At 38.4% G+C, this 20,246-nt stretch overlaps 1 protein-coding gene across 1 annotated transcript; it reads left to right on the top strand.

Annotated features, from left to right (window-relative positions):
- The first annotated feature begins 8,125 nt into the window (after window positions 1-8,125).
- On the top strand, window positions 8,126-16,171 carry dhrs3b (dehydrogenase/reductase (SDR family) member 3b). The gene is made up of 6 exons (XM_008409116.1): window positions 8,126-8,416; window positions 12,091-12,234; window positions 12,365-12,484; window positions 12,895-13,133; window positions 13,242-13,367; window positions 13,493-16,171. Exons 1-6 carry the CDS (start codon window positions 8,222-8,224, stop codon window positions 13,575-13,577), a joined length of 909 nt encoding a protein of 302 aa, XP_008407338.1. The 5' UTR covers window positions 8,126-8,221; the 3' UTR covers window positions 13,578-16,171.
- The last annotated feature ends 4,075 nt before the right edge of the window (window positions 16,172-20,246 follow it).

Genomic DNA, 20,246 nt, shown 5'->3' with positions numbered 1-20,246 from the left:
ATACATTTTTATTGTTTTAAATTCCTAAGCTGTATTTTCAGTTAAGAATGTTTCAATTTTAATAATGAAAATATGACTTAAAACTCCAAAACACTCCAAACATAAAAACAATGGAAAACAATCTTCAACCATAWTCTTCTGCCAATTTTGTTTTGTCATCACATCTTGAGTAAAACAATAATCTGAAACCTGTAAATATGGATTCTCGCTCAGATTTAGATCATTGTTGTTATTGACAACGTATTCATTGTCAATAACGGGCACCAAGTGATTTTGGTATCCTGACCTATAAGTGATCACCAATGGAAGTTGTGATTTCTGCTATTTCTAATAGTCATCCATCGACTACATTAGGCCTGAGTTGATTGAAAACATTGTAAAAAGAATAGAAAGAAAACCGTCATGTTACAGCAGTCAGTGATTACACACCTGACTGAATTGGAGCAATAAAATACATCTGGGACACTGGTTTTAAATGTCAATGAACAGAGTTTAATTAATTTTTTCAATGCCATAAAAGACATGGATACCAATATTGGTACTTCACAGCATGCTTCACGCATATAATCTCTACATCACAACCTTATTTACATATTAAATTGTCGTCTTACCAGGAATTGGCTTGTTCAACCTCCCAGACTGAAAGGTGGTGCTGGGATTCTAGGGTTGTAGTGTTGGCAAAGAACTATCGATTTTATGTGCATAGAGCTGTTCATAGTCTGTTGCCAAATAAAGTGAGGGCAATGAAGAGTGGTGGTCAAACACAATCCTTTACGGCAGTCCATGGATAACAATATAAACAAGCGTTGCACACAGCCTCATGCGATTAAGTTATGCAGGGCATGACCTATTCTTTTTCAATGCTCTTCAAAAGGCTTACCATGTGACACAAGCAAATTGCTCTAACTAGCCTCTAAGTGCCTTTTAGGACTGATGATTTTACAGATTTTTCATGACTGCTGAGTCTTAACAGAAACTTGCATTCACAAGGAGTTTTATCACAGGCCTTTWTCTTGGCCATCAATATTATGCAAAAGTCTACAATTTATAGAAGAAAGGCCTGACTCACACAGTTGTGACAGGCATTCAATTGATGTTAATACCCTGAATGAGCAGTTAAGGGCTGACCTCAGCTCTCAGCAGGGCAGATCTTCTCTCAAAGACGTCTGGCTTAAAGTCCCAGTGGGGCCTGTAGTCTACACGGCTGGTGCTGTTAGCTATCTTTGGCTCTCGAGTGAACTATGTCAGAAGGAATAAACAGACACAGACAGCAAAGAGGAATGAGGGAAGGGGGATATACAGAGGCTTGAGCAATGAGCCTAGCTCCAAGATCAGCAAAGCTCACATTTCACTATCGACCCACTCTGTTGCACAGTATTCTTTAAGTCATTTTGCCTCCTAAGTTCTGAACCAGGAGTCGATAACTGAACCTCTAGTCGATACAATCAGTCTTCAGTTTGAGCCAGTCCTCTTAAAATGCTGAGCTGATGTTAGATCAACCAAGCCTTAATAACTTTGCAATTTATCTTAATATTAGCTGATGAGGTTCTAAAACAAATAATGCTACAGCAACCAGACCATAGCAATTAGAATTCAGGATTAAACAATAATCTGTATTTTCTGATAAAAGAGAATTTGATAGATTAACATGCAATGTTGAATTACTGCAGTGAATTAAAGTATGTAGGTCAATAATAGCATCACCTTCGCTGAAGTCTTCCTTCAGTCCAGTTACCTGTCAGCACTCTATTTTTATATCTTTGTTCTATTCTCCATGAGATTTGGGTCCATTTCTCCTTTTCCATATCCTTTTGGTCCATACTTCACCCACTGTCAAATATGCAGCATTTTCTGAGCAAGGCTGGCAAATCAAAAAGACAGCATGTAGTCACATGATCCCTTAGTGGAGGAAACAAAGTAAAGCTTGGTTGCCATGGACACAGCAAACACTAAAAATAAGGTAAGCTGGGTTTACTGTTTGCAAATGGGAGACGTCTTACGTGTTAACATTAAAGACATACATACTTTTGTGTTGAGTTATAATATTTCTCTTTCAGCAGTATTTTTTTCCAGTTGTGGTGGACATTCTTCAAGGCAATGTTTTGTGATGGGAAATATTAGATTACAATATTTCCCATTGTGTCATAAAATTTGGAACAAGATAGAAAATATAATAAAATATCAGTAATATTTACACCGGAAAAGAAAAGGTGTGATCGACCCGATTAAAAACATTAACATTTTGGAAACCATTCACTGCATGTTGTCAGATGGTCACAGGAGCAGTGGGTTTYAGAATGATAGCACCATCTGTCTGTAAATAAGCAACGGTAAAATATCATGACTCTAAACAGCTTTCTTTGTGTTACACTCTATAACATCTTCTGGGGCTGCAATGCTTCCAAGGCTCTATGTTGGAAAAGAAGAGACAATTTTCATGGCATGGCCTAAACTCAGTGGGTGTGTGATTCCTTCTGAGCACTTCTCAGCAAACATACAAGTCTCCAGGTTGTGCTGAAAATAGAATGCCATTCAGCCATAAAACAATATGGCCACAGCACGATTTTACTASTATAAGGGCAGTTTGAAATATGCCATCTGTAGGAACTGGGTAGATTAGGAGCTGAGTGCAGGGGAATGACAGATGTCTGCCCTCTCTCCTTGCCAGCTTTTGGCAAAGCACGGCAGCCAGGGTAGCCCCTCTGCTGTCCTCTCTGACTGCAACTCTGTTAGAGTCCAGACTAAACTCTGTCACAGTCACAGACAGGAAATGACATGTTCCAGACCTATAGTCACTCAGCAGGATCCCTGTGATCAGGGGCTAATTGGTGGCTAAGAGGTGTAAAAGAAGAGAGAGAGAGAGAGAGAGAGAGAGAGAGAGAGAGAATTATGGTCTATGAATTATCATAGACCACGCCAGTATTTTTTATTATATTACTTTTATCCTTTTCATATTATGCCTACATTTCAATTCAAGTAGTATTTCAGGGTGATTTTCTATGCAAATTATTGGTGATTTTAAAATWAACTTTTGCATTGTCAACAAAAAAAAATCCTGCTCTTTTTTAAATGAATGATGTGAATTGTTTTTCTGTACGACAGATACATAACTTGAATAGTTAGAGAATCGTAGGTAGGTGGGGAGGTTAGTACAGCCTCCCCATTTCAGTCCAGCTGAGTTTGAATTACTTTAGCTATTGTTATTATTTTTCTGAAGAATCCATTTGAATTAATYTATTAATCTGATTTAGTAGTTTAATTTTGTTTAAAGCTACATACTTTTCATGTAAGAGAACATATGAATGCTTTTGTCCCTGAATAAATTAATTCAAGGATTCTGCCCAATCCCCACAAACTGCCATCGCCGTACATTAGAGGTTTTCTCAAGCTACGATATTTCGTCTGGTGCATTCACACCAGCCCTAGTGAACTGAAAAATCGGCTTATTTGGAGAGGCTTGAATGATTGAACTTRGTTGTGGATCAAAGAAGCTAATTTTGTTCTACCTAAAACTATAGTTCTCAGCTCACTTCASTAGAAYATATGCAGAATACAACCATGTGTATTGTCATTAAAAACAACCAAAACCGACGTAGAAAAATAGGTGTTAGTACTGGCTTGCTTTTCGACGTGGCGTGAAGACGAGACAAAAGCTCTGATAGAAATATGGTCAGACGAAAATATGTCACAGYTTCTGGTAACTCACTCACAAGGACAATGAAGTTACAGTGAAGGTGAAAGGCATCACAAACAAAATACATATTTACGTGACATGATTAGAGGATGTGCCAGTTCAGAAGAAATTAATTTTTCATTGATATAAAGAAGTAGTTGCTCTTCTTTACATTCTCAGCAACATCAAAGATGAGAAGCAGAGCATGTCATTCAAAATGTCTGGCTTATTTAATACACTGAATTGTGAAAGAAAAGTGTAGATATCCCAAAAGAACTGAATTGTTAATTGGACCAGGAATAAAGACACAATAGGTGTTAAAATAACTTTACCCTGCAACAGGCACATCAGAAGGTCTTTACTCTGTGGGAATATGTGCCAAACAAGTCAAATACGCACATCTTAAACTATTGTTATAGCTGACTTGATGACCTTTGCCCAAACAATGCTGGATCCAAACATGTCAGCAGAGAAACCACAGATCTACAACAAAAGGGAGAAACAGTAAAAACAAACAAGAAAAAGAGTGTTCTTGATGGGCAAAGTCAAACTGAAGGTTATTCTCTCTGAGAGACCGTGTTTAGTATGACAACATCAAAGAAGGGAAATACACGACTTTGTGTCTCTGAGCAGCTCTGGTAGACGTGATTTCTTATCTAAAATTTCTCTCATCTTGGTTTTATCAGCTGCTGGAGGACAAAGAAAGGACAGCAGCACAGCATAAAAAAGTTGGATTAAAAGAAGTCTTGGATCTAGTTTTAAAAATAAAAACAATATTTGTATTCATGTAAAATAAAAAAAAACATGACAGAAACACAATGAGCACCGTTCCAATCATGCTGATGCTGACCACAATTGCCATGCCAACAAACAAACCCCGAACCATGTGCAGCTTACCACTATTTGAAGCCCCACGAGGAATGTCTGAATTCATCAGCAGTACACGAGTCCAATTACAAGAGGGATGAGGGCTGCAGCAAGAGCAGCAAAGCCAATTATTAAAATTGTCGAGCCAATGTCCATGGTGTAGCTGGTCTGCTAGGCTGAAGGTAAGTCATTAGGGGAAAATGTTTTATCTACCTGCTTTGAGTCTCTTTTCTCCTTCCCACATCTGCATACAATATATTCTGACCTTTGTTTCAAACTGAAAATCTTTAACTGCCTGATGCACAGCAAAAATTATTTTATCCTTCAATATACTGTATGCCATGGCTGTGTAATAAAACTACATGTGGGTTGTTCAAATAAATCCCTTATATTMAAAGTTGAATATTGCACAGAAACATTTCAGTTATGTCTTGTTTAAGAAAACCAGTATAGTTGAGTTCCAGCRGAAACATTTTCAGACATATCCGGAAAAGTTTTAGCCTGTTTTTTTTTATCCTCTTGATGCCACGACAAACCCATTTATTTCAAACTGCTTTTGCTGCAGGGCGCCTTCTTAMTGTGTGTATTTGGAAGAAAACATTCTGAGGCTTCCCCAAGCAGGCTGTCTGGAAACGCTTATATCTGAACTTTCACTGCTAATCTGTAGATGGCAGTGATAGCTTGGGTATAAATGGGCAGCAACTACTGAGATAACTCGTATACTCATCTTTTGCAATATGTCTAAAAAACACATACTGTGGTATGAACAGAATTTTGTTATGTAATGTCCTGTAATTGAAATTGGATCATTTGACAACATACAACCTTAGATGAGAATATTTAATAAAGCAATYACATTTCTGAACATTTCAGAAATTTCCAAAGTAAGGACAGCATCTCATCTGGACATGGGTTGTTCCAGAGTTTGCAGCAAAGCCCTCAGAGCCCCTCTGCTTCCTCTAAGTAGTTCAGTCTAACACAAAGCAACCATTGTGAGGTTGCTCTTTAAAACCAGTTGCTGAAAAAGCCTTCAGTGACTCCTGGTAAAAATCACAGTGTCAAGGCCAAACATCACAGACTGGAATTTTGTCTGAGGTCCATTAATTCATTTTTTTTTAGCTATGCATACATTTTTCTGCAAGTAAGACCGACAGCTGTGTGAGAGTGAGTGTGACCTATATACTAAATTTCACACTTATCAAAAAAGAGTAACCAACTTCCAAAATACTGTTGCAACAAATTAGGCTTACACAGCAAGCTAGCACTATGGTTGCATAAGCAGGTAGGTATATATAGAGAAAAAAATGTCTATTTGTTAATAAAAATCTGAAAAGTGTGGTGTGTAGATTGGTCTCAAAAATATTTCTCCCCATTACAGTATTTTTTTTCCCAATGTTTCAAATGAGTTGAATATTGAACAATGTAAGCTTGTGTAAATACAGTATAATTTTTCAAATGATGATTTCATTTATTAGGGAACAAAACTGTCCAAACTAACCTAATATGTGCAAATACATTAATAATCCAACCTAAATAAAATCAGGAACAAATAAGAAGCAAATTCACTGACATTTATCCATTTGGAAAATGTTACAAGACATTTCTGATTATTTGAGGCTCAAGTGAACCATCAAATTGTCCACAAATGGAGAAAGCATGGAACAGTGGTGAACCTTCCTGGCAGTGGCTGGTACACTAATTTACTCCAATAACACATCAACAGCTCACCCAGGGCAGCCACAAAAATGCACAAGACTTTAAAAACAAGATTTCTAGATTGTGAAACTTTTGTCCGTTTTTCTTCGCAACAACTAAATGTAAAGGCATCCGTGAACAGCTATTTTCATGTCTATTTAAGCCAGATTATAAATTGGACGTAGGTCTGGATTTTAATTAGTCCATTCTCAATCACAAATAGGCATTCATCTAAACCACTTCAGTAAGGTTCTGGCATGTTCGGGGTTGTGGTCCTGCTAGAGGGTGAATCTACACGTCAGTGTTAGTCTTTTGTAGTTTCTCAGGTTTTCTTGCAGGGCTGTCCTGTATTTAGCTCCTCTGGTACTGCTATCACCATGTGTCACCACAAGGATGTTGTGTTCAGAGTCATGTGCAATGTTACAAATAGGATTCTGCACATGTGCCTTAGTCTTAGATTGTTTTCTTTTGGCTTTCTGGTGGCCACTTGTCCATGAACGTCAGATTAATGGAGTTAATGACAAATAGTTGAATTTTTCACAGATTCCGTRGGACCATTTCTTACTTCTCAAATTGTTATCCACTTCTGCCTCTCGGTTGGTAAGCCATATCTTTTTTAGGTTAGCRGTTGTGACTGTATACTCCTATTTTTAGATGATGGAATGTGCAGTACTCTGTCAGATGTTCAAAGCTTGGGTAGTAGTTTTAAAACCTAACTCTGATTTACATCTATTCACAATACAATGCTTGATCTTTGCTAATGTTCTCTGTCTATTTTTTTTATGGCCATCACAGAACATGTGTATTTATACTGAGATCAAGTATCACACTGGAGGGTTTTATTCACTCATTAGTAGACTTCTGGAGGGAGTTTGTGGCACAGGAATTCATCATAGGATTTCAAATCAAAAACGAGATGGGGAAATCGGGTTTTATTTCTTGTTATTTATTGATTTATTTGTTTTTAAACAAGTATTTTCCCTCCACTTCACAGATTTACATAAGAGAGCCGTAAAAAAAAAGCCCTCACTGCTTTCTCGTGGCTATGTTTGTTTGCACGTCACATGCACCATTTGCTTGCATTGTTAAGCGTAATTAATTGTGGGCAGTTGGTTGAGTTATAGTGTAATTGCCCAGCTACTTTTCGGACATTGCCTAAAACTCCCTCAAACCTTTTTACCCAGCAAATCCTAAGTGAGTTTTGTATCGTCTTACTGCTGTTGAGCGATTGCAACACTACTGTTATTCTGTTACTTATGCAATGAGGTTAAATTCAGGTCAACGGGATTACAAAGTTAAATTTTCCCAAAGCAGACTGAGCTCCCACCTGGGACGCGCAGGGGGTTACCGCTGGAGGGGGGAGCTGGACCACAGATTGAGAACCAGCGCTGCTGTAGACACATAAAGGGGGTGGGGAAGATGCAAGTACGCAACCAGTCAGGGCAGACGGGCACTGGAGCAAAATATTCATCCACACTTAACATGTCAATCAGGATTAATACCCTTACAATCCGCCCCTCTAGGTTCACCAGGACTTTCCACTAGTGAAAATAGCGCAAAGTCTAGGAAGAGGGGGTAATATATAAAGCAGGACAGGACAGGAACACAACACCAAAGACCGCGGCGGTTTCAGTAGCGCACAACAACACACTGCGTCGCTTGGATTTGTCTTTCACGCTTCTGCGTCTCACTCGGTGGCTGACAAGCAAAGATGAGTGATTACTCAGACTTTTCAAGAGCCTGATGCCCTTCGAGGATGTCAAAGCGCTCAAAACAAACGCACTTCTGGGTTTCATTATTTAACATCCCGCGTCCGATTTGCTCATGAAAAACTTTCTGAGGCTGTAGATAAAAAAAAAAAAAAAAAAATATATATATATATATATATATATATATATTTGCAGATATCTCCCGCGGCGCACTGTTTGGAGGACATTAGAGCTAGTCAGCGCATTACTTGTCTGCTGTCTGTGGCCACTTTGCGAGATGGAGCTGAAAAGCGCATTTCGTATGCTTTTCTTCCCGATCCAAATGTTTTATCACATAGTCCGGGCAAGTTTGTTGTCGCTGTTGCCAAGCAGCAAGAAGGACTTGAGTAAGGAGGTGGTATTGATCACCGGTGGAGGTCGAGGGATTGGACGTCACCTGGCCAAGGAGTTCGCCAAGCAAGGAGCCAAAAAGGTAAAGTAATTAGACAACATAATGCATACATTTTGTCATACTGTGTTTTTTATTTTTACAAGGTGGAGTTGGGGAATGGTTTGTGCGCAAAAGTTCTGCATAACTCTGTGAGCTATTCACAGCCATAACAGATCAGTGACCTGTCCTACTTTTATTTTTTCTATTTGTGAAATTTCATCTGCTGGAAAATCTACCAGCATATCCACACAAGTTTATTCTGTTTTGAAAGCCACAATAGAGATGTTTTCATGCATTGCATTAGAACGTGGGATGTCTTAGAGTAAATGCAAACTAAGATGAACCTTACAGAGGGAAAAATGCATTATTGAAGCAGTTCCTGCAGATTCGAAAATGGCTTTGTAAGCATTTCTAATTTGTCTCTTGTGAGTTAATACTTAGTACAAGTCTGGAACACAGGGAGACCATGAGAAATGCTTTAGAACAGTCCAATTTCAAATTACAGTAATTTCCTATCCCTGAAAGTTATATTTTACTCTATTATGATTTTCAGTAGTAATGGAGCCCATTTTTGCCATCTCAACCAAAAACTCCTATCCTCTGTCAGTCGTAACCAAGAGCTTCTGCTTGGATCCGAAATGCTTTGCTGACTGCTTTGTGCTAAGGATAACAATCCACCAGTGGTTTGTCTACTAATCTTGAAGATGAACATTGCACAGCCAAGTGCTTGAAAATTACTGTTGTCTCTTTAATAGGGTTGTGTTAATGGAGAAGCTGTTTTTGATCACCTCGTATGGTCGCCTTCGTTACACATGGGTTAAAAATGTTGTAATTTCAACCCACATTGAGCAGACCAATTGAAAGCTGATGACTGCAATCATCTGTATATGTGTGACACAGGCATTGCAGCTCAAATGATCTTTTGAAACACAATTTTGCCAGCTTGAAAACATTGCTGAAAGTTCACTGAAACATGAATTGTTTTCCTGCATCTTTTGATGCCACATCCTAGGGGAATGAGCAAGAAGAAACCAGTTGATTTAAAAAGCATTACTTTGCAGCTGCACAACAAAGGATGTCGCTATGCTTTTCAGCACCTCATTGTTGACTATTATCAAGGCGTGAGGGCTTTGAAAGCAACACCTTTGGTAATGTCTGTAACAATTGCTCTGTGGATAAAGAGATGCTAGAAGGAAATAGGTGGGCAATTATGGAGATGACTGACCTATGTGAACTTTGCACTCACCCCAGTTTCAGCCCCATTGTGACTGGAAGTCAAAATTCCCTGGTTTTCTTTTGGTCAGACCTTTGATTGATGTAGGCTAAGATGTCTATAACTTTAAGAATTTATCAAGGTGAAGAGGGGTAGATTCAACTGTGAGCAAGTTGGCATATGTCACATGTTTTGCAAAGGGAAACTCATGTTTGCAAAGCAAGAATGTAGTAAAAGTTTCAAGATAGTCAAAGTATTGACAAATTTAAAAAGTACATTTCTTCAAATATCCTTTTTGAAACCAACTTTAGAAAGAAAAGTAGCTGTCAACAACACAAGTAAACCTTCACGTGGAAGGTGAACCAAAGCATTACACAGACAACAGGTCTGTGTGGTTGTGCTTGTGTTGTGCTTGAGGCGGGAAGCACACCACTCCCAGCTGGGTATTGCCCTGCAACTGACCTTGCTGTCTCTGCAGTAATTAGACAGCGGCAGGCGACTGCCTCCTGAACTCCTGCTGCCCCCTCTGTGTGCCGCCTCTCTGCTGGCTCATACAATGGGTGTGAAAAGGAGGGTTCATACCCACCCATACATTGAGACTTGGGAGATAAAGTATCAGTGTAATTCAGCTGAAGCAACTCAGTACACAGAGAGTTGTGCCTCAGTCTGTATCGAGTGACGTGCTCTATCTCTGTCAAGAATTTCTTTCAAGCTCTACCACATTCATTTGTTGATTAGAGAGCTTTTACTTGATTCGTGTGTTGACATTATGTCTTGTTAGGCATGCCTTGTTGTAGAAATCACCAAAGAACACTGCTTTTGCAAGAACAATTAAAAACATCCGGATATCAATTTGGCCAATGTGTGCTTGCTCTGATTGTCCTGTGTGCTTTGACGGGTGATAAACTGATAAATTAAATAATGTTTTAACAGGAGAACATGGCTTTAAGTGCAGAGTTTTAATGAGAACTGTCAACTTTATTTGTCTGGCTCAAATCCTATTAAAAGCTTTAAATTATTTATCAAGACCTGTCTTCCTTCAGTGATTACATAAATGGCCTTGCAAATGAAGCAAACAAACAAAACCCCAATCAAACGAGAACTGTTTTCAGAAGGAGGCAAACTCCTGATTGCCAACAGTTCTGAATTGAAGAGCACATTGAAGACTGTAATCTGTGGTGCCCCAAAACTATATTGCTTAAATATTTGTTTATGGTAATCTACCATGTTCACCATTAACCAGAACACTACCAAGGAGAATTATAATGTGAACAGACTGGATCTGAAGATCTTCCATTGTTTTCTGACTATACTATATTTGGTTCCATTCCAATTGAGTTTATTTATTCAGCACTAATTCACACCAAATGCCATCTCAAGGTAATTAGATCCCATCCACATGCAGAACTATATGATCAGTTATCCAATCATATGGAATTATTAAATCTTAATTACATACTTTCTAGTTCAATCATAGTTATATTACAAAGGAGTCCATTTCAAATTATAATGCCAGTTGGCAAAACGTTAACTAAGACACCTTAGTTGACTGTATAGAGTCACTGACTTTGATTCGCCTCTACAAATAGTGGACTTCTAGATTGTGCAGTCATATATCTAGAACACAGACACTGTAAAAAAATATCCAGTTTCTGCAAAATTGTCAGATATAAGTTCTGTAATGACATATTTCAGAATCATATCTCAAAGTCAATGTAAATTCCTGCATACCAACTGACTAAATGGGTGTTTACAAATAAATATTGGCAAAATAATATGAAATTCCAGGCTGGACATTGGGCTAAGAAGCAGCCTTGCTGTCTACACGCTTCCTGACTTAAATATGCAAGATCACTTTACTGTGGATATTTTTGCCCAGTGCTATCCTCACAGTCATGGGCAACCAGCCAAAGCCTGCACTGACATCCTCAGCTCTTCACACACACATTGTCTTCCGACTCCCTTACCAGCAATGACAAGGCTCATCTGCCCAACAAGCTGTGTAATCTCTTTGAGAATTTGTATTTGAGAGATGAGGATGGCTGACCCCGTGATTTCATTACCTTTCCCTGACCCCAAAGACTGACAGATCTAATTGCCCAATCACTGGGTCCCCCTCCTTCCCATCCCCATCCAGCCCCAAGTTCCCTGCTCAAATGACCAGCGTTCATTTAGAGTACGGGTGGATGAAGAGACAGTTCATTCACAGCAACCTCGAAGCCTTTAATCTTGTACGAAGACTATTTGTTTGAGTAAAAATGGCCTCTTTGTTCTGTCAATGAAAAGAGAAACATGTCTTATTGCCAAAACGTTGCATAAAAGATGTCATGTTCAGTCAAAGACTGACTATAGCAAATAAAGAATAAGTAAATCCCCTTTTGACTCTCTCACATAATATACAGTACACATAGGAGTGCATTTAATTAGTTTGTGTTGTGCTCAGTTTCTTTGCAGAACCTCTCTTTATTTGTCTCTAACCTTTAAAAATCTTGCTGCTATTCAGGTGATCCTTTGGGGCAGAACAGAGAAGTGTTTAAAAGAGACAGCTGAAGAAATCTCCCTCTCTGGATCAGAATGCTGTTACTTTGTATGTGATGTGGCCAATCGGGACGAAGTGTACAAACAAGCCAAGGTGGTGAGAGAAAAGGTAAACTGTCCTAAGTGTTGTAAAGCTACAAGCAGAGGGGATTCCATCTACCTTTAAAACATTTTCTTGCTTTCCAGCATTTCATTAAAATTTTAATGTCCATGGTATCTTGTGTTTTTTTTTATCCAAGGTTGGAGATGTTACGATATTAGTGAACAATGCAGCTGTAGTGCATGGTAAAAGTCTGATGGACAGCGATGACGATGCTCTTCTAAAAACTCAACATATCAACACCTTGGGACAGTTTTGGGTAAGCATTTCACAAGTCAAAGCAGAGACTGTTTGCCTGGAGAATTAGGGGAATTCCTTCTGGTGGATTATCCTTACTTTAATGTTTTGATTATAGTATGAAAGTGTATGCAGAAGGCACCCCGGACATGTCAGTCATGACTGCTATTATGGCAGGTTAAGTGAAGAATTTCCAAATTGCCTCTCAGTCTCTGACACATTGGAGGGGTTTTGAAACTCTGCATTTTTTTCTGTATTAAGATAAAAGGACCTTGTCATAAGGAGACATAAATGGAATTATCAGCTAAATGTAATGGGAAATATGATATGTAATGACACTGCAGACAGTTTCTCATGTTGGTTCTGTTCTTCATTCCCCTTCCTGCATTTGTCTTCTTTCCTTCTTTCTCTCTTTTTATGTCAATGCTTTAGACAACAAAAGCTTTCCTGCCTCGAATGCTGGAACTACAACACGGCCATGTAGTGTGCATTAACTCCATCCTGTCCCAGTCCCCAATCCCTGGGGCCATAGACTATTGCACCTCTAAAGCCTCATCACTGGCCTTCATGGAGAGCTTGACACTTGGCCTATTGGACTGTCCCGGTGTCGGCTGCACCACTGTGCTTCCTTTCCACACCAATACAGAGATGTTTCGGGGTATGAGAGTCAGGTTGGTAGACACTCGAAGCTCTGAATCTATATAACCAGATAAAAAAAAGTTATTCATTTAATAAGATTGCTCCATTTGTCTACAAATCTTAAATGTATTATTTTCTAGGTTTCCTCAGCTCTTTCCACCACTTAAACCTGAAGTAGTTGCCCAGAAGACTGTTGATGCTGTCAGAACTGACAAGGTCTTCCTTTACTTACCCTGGACAATGCACGCCCTTGTTATACTTAAAAGGTAAAACAAATTCTCTTTTCATATTTTCTGTTCTTTTCATTTTATCTGGGCTTTTTAAAAACATTTTCACCTTAAGTTATGCCTTTTATTGAACACTTTGTTCCTCGTCTCTCCAAACTCTCCAGCTTCATGCCGCAAGTTGCCCTTGAGGAAATCCATAGGTTCTCTGGGAGTTATACCTGCATGAATACATTCAAAGGAAGGACATAAATCTGGATTGTACGCATCTTGAGAGACTTTGCGTTGACATAAAGGGAATATGGACCTTAAAGCAATCAAAGGTGAAGGATTTCTTTTGAAATCGAAGATGAACATTTAAGGAACATAAAAAGTTGCTGCTTCTGCACGTAGAAGTAAGCGGTAAACTACATGAAGCACCTCCCTGTGTGTACATGTATAAAGCAGAATCCATGCATCTGTACAAGCTGTTATTCTGGGAAGGTTTTTGTGACACATTTACTATTTTTACAATGTTTAAATCCTTTTTAATGGGTCTTAAGGAAAGCAAAGTAATAAAACTGAGTTTTAGAAATAAAATGTCTTTTATGTTTAAAATGAAAATGGCAAAACACCAAGTATCCACACAGTATTATACGACTGGGTTGTGACTCTCAAAGTGTGATAGCAGTTGAATTTATTCTGAGCACAAAGCAGTGTCAAAGATGTCGAAAACATAACACATTCTCTAGGGAGGCGGCTGAGGCGTGCTCTTGTTTGGTCTCAGCTTTCAGAAAACACTGTAGGTGTGCAAGGTAATGTAATTCTCAATGAAAAATAATGAACCCAAATCAGATCAGTTTGGCCCTCCACATGTGGGTAAAATGGTTTTGCACAAAATTCAATTAATATGGACAGGCAGTGAGACCACTGAAGTTATTGCACCCAGCAGTTATCATGAGGCTTTTATTATTCAACAAAAAGAAATTTTATTTATTTAAGGGGAAGATGATAATATATCAAATTCGATTTAACCAGTTTGACTCGTACGCAGACAATGTTAAGATGTCTGGAAATATGGCACATTTGTGTTTGCAGATCAAACAAACCCCCAGAGGCATATATAATAGAAGAATGGAACAATGTGGGTTCGCTTTAGCATACGAATCTGAGCACATTCAAATACTGTAATTCAAAACACGTGGAAAGAAGAATAACACAATAGACGAGATTTGACTAAATTCACAATTACCTTTTTGATCAATGTGTCTTTTTTCACCCTGAAGAATAAAATTCAGAGTTGAGCTTGGTAGATCAATCAACACCCGTTAGTCTTAAAAAAGTTAAACAGATCCTGCATGTTCTATAAATCCGCAAGGATCTTGGAATTAAACATTGCATTGACTCACAAGTGCCTTAAACCACGTTTGAGTAAATGACCATTGATTGTATCTAAGGAGGCTGTGAAATACGGAGCCAGTAAACAAGTTAACTCCAGCCTGTTAGATGAATACTTTGACATTTTGGTAAACGTGCTGATTAACTTCCATGCCTAAGGTTATAAGTGAATATCAATACTGCTCTCATGTTTCTCCCATAACTGAGAAGCTAATTAGCTCACTGTAGCATTGTGGGGGTGGGATCTGTGCTAACCTGGCTTTTTCCACAGGGAAATAATCTGCCTACTGAAAGTGATATTGATTACTTTATCTAAATCTTAGCAAGATAGTGTGAGAAGCCCACTGTATCTTCCTACTTTCTTAATTAATTTGCATTGAGGGCAAAATACCATCTCAAGCACTTCACTGTGTCCTGGCAGACAGGCTTAGGGGAAGGCTCAGAGATAATAAGTTTTATATATTTTCTGTTCATTTTAGTCAGTTTTGCGTTTACTGCAAACTACATTTTAGGCATGACAGCATAAAAGTAGCTATCACCATTTGTTTTTGATTTGTTTGCACTGAAGGTATTTTCACAGTCGATGTAAAATGGAGTTAAGTTTCCTTTCTTTAGTTACACCAACACCCAAACGGGAAAGCTATTTAAATTAATGAGCATCGTTACGTTTTATGCTTTCCATTCTCTTTTACATTGGAACTAAAACAAAGTAAATCTGACTTTGTTAATATTTGATGAGATGATTATAAGATATTCTTTACTAGGGTTTATCACAGAGAAAACAAGCTGTATTAAGAGTAAGCTGCACCTTTTGTAATGAATTTTGTTGAGCTCAGGTTTTTTTTAAAACTGAAAGTCTTTTCCTGCCATCTTCATAACTTATTCTTAAATAAAACACAAACTATCAAAAAGTAAACACCATATGACAATAAATCTGCTAGATGTTATATGAATTACATATGTGTATCATATCTCTAAAAACTGCTGGCATGAGTTTTTTATAACACGTTTATTGAGAAAAACATATTTAAAGACTTTTCACATTTTGTTGCATTGCAACCAGAAACTACAGTATATTTTATGGGAATTATGTGATGAGCCAACACAAAATAATGCATAATTATGTAGCAATTATGCACTATTTTGAAATGTTGGGCAAAGTATTAAGTTTCCTTGGATCAATAGGTTTTACGTCCTCTGTTTGCCATTTACAGCCGGAAGTATTTTCAGATGTTTCTACTTTCTTTGCCCAGGTATAGAGAGACACTTTTTCCATTGGTCTTTGAAAAACAACTCAAGCTTAGTCAAATTGGATGCAATTGTGAAATTTAGTTTGTCTTCCTTCATATTACCAATCAGATTTATATCTGGACTTTGACCAGACCATTATAACATTTTAACTTGCTTTAGTCTAACCATTCCATTGTCACTCTGGAAACATGATTAAAGTCATCCTGTTGGAATGTGAAGCTCTGTCCCAACACTCAGCCTTTTGCAACCTTTGACAAGATTTCTTTTAAGATTGTCCTGTGCTTTTCTCCCTCCTTCTTCATATCAACTCTGATCAGCTTCTCTGTGCCACTGAAAGGAAGCATCTCCACAGCATGTCACTGTCACCATGTTTCATGGTGTTTGTACTTTGTTTGTCCCACACAGGGACTTACATTTAGGGCAAGATGCTTTATCTTGATGTCATTTGTCTGCTAAATGACTTGTGGTTTGTGGCAAACTGAAGATGGAACTTCTTCTGGCTTTTCAACAATTGAGCAATCTAACCTCTCATGAGTCCAGATTGAGTGTATGACTACTACTCATCCTGTCAGTAGGTTCCTCTACAGGAGCTACGGATGCTAACCATTTGCAGTTCAAGTGGTTAGCTTTACTTGGCTGGTTTGGAGCTTTTATATTTTGGGATGCTGGATTAAAGATTGCTCTGTTTACATGATTAAAACTTGAGATATTTATTTAATAACCTAATGCTGCTTTAAACTCACCCTTAACTTTATCCATGTCCAGTTCAGTGTGTTCCTTTGGTCTTCATGATACTGTTTGTTCATTAATATCCTTAACTAACCCCTAAGGACAGCACAGCTGTATTTGTACTGAGATTGAATCACACAAGGATTTATCTGTCGACTAACTAGTTGACGTCTGCAAGTAATGCATTGCACAAGATTTGTATTCATAAAAAAATATGGAATGACATCACTTTCCTTCATCTTCAAAGTTTTGCATTTACAATTTTCTTGGTCTGTTATAGATAGACCCAACACAAACTTATGTAAGCTTGAAGTTGTAATGTGATAAAATGTGAAAAAAAATTCTAAAGATTACTGCAATTATATAAAAAATAGATGGAATTAAAATACTAAGATATTGCTTAGGTTACCATAAAGATTGGAAACAAGTTTTCTTTTCACTAATTAGTATGTTCTAATTTTTGTTCTTCTTAGACTGGCATTCAGGGAAAATTGACCAGAGCACAGCTTAGGGCTAATTCATCAAACATGCCTACTCTATGCAGCGTGGTTAACCATGAAGCAAATAGTCTGTAAATAAAATAGTCAATACACACACATGTGGTATAAAAATGCAGATTCATGTATTCTGCCAGCAGAATTCTTTGGTTCTCTGAAATAAACACAGACAGAGCACACTCTTCAAAACAATTCTCCAATTTCTAGTGCAAGAGGAATGAAAGGGAATGGTGGCCACAGCTTCAATCACAAGAAGAGACACCCCATGTCTGAACTCAAGCCAGAGTGGTTTTAAACACTGGGAGAGTGCTTGGCCTTTGGCTGCCAGACAAGGGTCATAAACAGTCATTTGAATCCCAGCGAACCATAGATGCCCTCCTGTGTGCTCACGATAGGGCCGCTCATAGTGATCAGTAAGTGACCCACATGAGCTCAGATGGAAAGGGAACAGGGGAAAGAAGGCACTGCTGAGAATGAATCCGAGCCTCCTTCTAGGGGCCTGTTTCTCATTCTCTCCATGGGCTGTTGCGAAAGCAGTGGGAGAAGCAGCGTGTTGGGATGGAACTAGGTCGAGGAGGCATGTTGTGCACGTATGCTGGAAAAGGAGGGCTAAAATGGCTGGAAATCTCCCGGGACAGGTTCAGTGCAGGGTTAGCCAAAAAACAGAATAAATCAAAGTGGGGCTTGGAAAGTCTTTTCCCTTTTTGAGCGCTGTCAGCTCAAAGGTTATTGACCAAGTGCAGGTGGAAGCAGTGGGTTTTAGGATGGATCACAAGAGAAGACATATGTGACTCTGGCTGTCCCAGCTGTGACTACATTCCCAGGTGTCTGTTAATTTTCATTGTGGAGTTGTACTCTAGGTGACCTGCATAGGATACATGCTGCCTCTCACCCTGTGATAACTGAGACACACAACCAGCCCCCTGTCCCCCACTTCCCTGAGGAGGATTAAGTGAATTGTAGATTGATGGATGGGTGACATACTCTAGACTTAGAAGATTTTGGACTCATTTGTTTTCTCTTTGAGTGGCAGGATTGAAATGTTGTAAAGTTAACTTCATGCTCACTTTCAATACTGATTTGAAATAATGTAGCCCTCAAATTTTATAAGTAATTATTTTCCCATCCTGAACATTTACTATTAAATTCCATAGACTTTTCCTCTTCTGTACTTTAAAGCAACACAGTTTTTTTTTTGTTTGTTTTTTTATATGCAGGTCAAGCATGTAAAATCCCAATGCTGGGGCTTGGAGAGTCAGTCTTCAATGATCCATTAAATGTAGTTTAGAATCCCAGATCTGCAGACCATTTGAGTTGCTCTGCAGTGATGCTGAACGCATGTGAAACCTCAGCTAGTCCCAGATTCTGTCATTATTCGCATCACATACACTTGCAGATTCAGTGACATTGGTTTTCTTTGGAGACATTTCTCTGTGACTTTGAAGCTATGGCTCTGCTATATGCAATAAATCTACTTCATTACAATTTTTCTTTTTTTCCCTATTGCTAAAACATAGGAACTGTTTATTCTTCTTCAAATTCTACACAACATGTGTCACATTTGCAGTAACATTCCTGAGAAAAATCCTTCCGCTTTGCTCTACTCTAACACACTCAAGACAAGAGCTATCAGATATGTGAGCAGCAGACTATTACCTGCAATAAACCCTATAAGGTCTGTGCGCTTTGTGAACACAACCTTAAGTGGATACATAAATGAGAATGTAGCAAGGGGCAACAAGGAGGTAGCAGAGTTCAGTGAAGTAATATTTGTTACAAGACCTTTTCCGCTTTCTCTGAACAATGCCTTGGTCCTCTCTCCAGTTTGCTGTTGGGGTTCATCCATCACTGAGTAGGTACTATGATAAAAAGCCTCAGCCCTAACCCACAGCAAGGAGCCAGGCGTGACGCCTCAGTTGACCTGTCAAACTGTAAGAGTTATTATACACAGTAGTGTTAAAGGTTAAAGGGAGCAGCAAACTCGGAGGGTGTCAGTCCTCCAAAACACATTCAGGGACTCCATATGAATACACAAAATAGGCTGCAACCCACGAATGAATGATTAGTTGTGTGAAGTAGTTTGTTTAGATGGTCTTTTTGAGCTTCTGATGTATTGTTGGAAGATCTCTGTCCACAGTAGCTGTTTTCAGGGTACACTCTTAAAGATAGCTGCTTATAGCAAATAAACAAAAACAAAAAAAGACTAGTAAAGAATATTGTTCCAGGTAATAACTGCAACAATTTCAAATTACCTCAAGAAATGTCATCTCAAGTGATGTTTTAAAGAATGGAGCTTTTTAAAGCTAGATATAAATCTGAAGCACAATTTCAAGCCATAACTTTATATACGTTTCTATATAAACAGTGCTCTGTTCCCATTTGTGGTCTCCACAAATGTGGGCTCTGGAGCTCAGACTTTTATGAAACCTTGTTCTTTAAACAAAATAGTTCACTGACAATAATATCAGTTTCTCTTTTCACATTGCAAGTTACCTTAACCCCTGGGGTTAAAATATCTATTATATATACCAGTCGATAAATTATCACAATGAACACCTGCTTAATGCTGAGAAAATTTGTTGGAAATGTAAATCACACCAATACAAAAAAATTACAGATACAGTATTTAGTGCTGTTGTGAAATAGCAAAGGAAAGAAGCAAAAAAATGGCTCAACAGGAGCATTCAACCTCTTGCAATGTACTTTTTATAAGACAATTTGCCATTTTAAAGGTGAATGTTCTATAGATTTTGTTATGCGATACACCACAAATCTCAAAAGCAGAGTGAAAGAAAAAGCAGAGAAGGAGCATTTTAATTGCTTGTCTTCCTGGGTGCCTATAGAGCATAAAAATATGCCTGGGGGACATGACTCTCTACTGTGAAACCACGAGTCTCTGTTTCACATGTGGTTTCCAGTGTTCTGCTTTTGAACACTGACAGTTAACAGGGAGAAAGTGGGAGGTAAGAGCTGAGGGACAAACAAAGCAAAGTAAGGCCTCCTTTTCACTGCGAGCAGAAGGCAAACACTCAAAGGGGAAGGGTGTGGGAGGGTGAAACACAGTTCA

This window comes from Poecilia reticulata, linkage group LG5, assembly GCF_000633615.1.
Source record: "Poecilia reticulata strain Guanapo linkage group LG5, Guppy_female_1.0+MT, whole genome shotgun sequence".
Taxonomy (NCBI): Eukaryota; Metazoa; Chordata; class Actinopteri; order Cyprinodontiformes; family Poeciliidae; genus Poecilia; species Poecilia reticulata.
The sequence above is the reverse complement of the archived record's forward strand: the minus strand, read 5'-3'. Positions and strand labels throughout refer to the sequence as shown.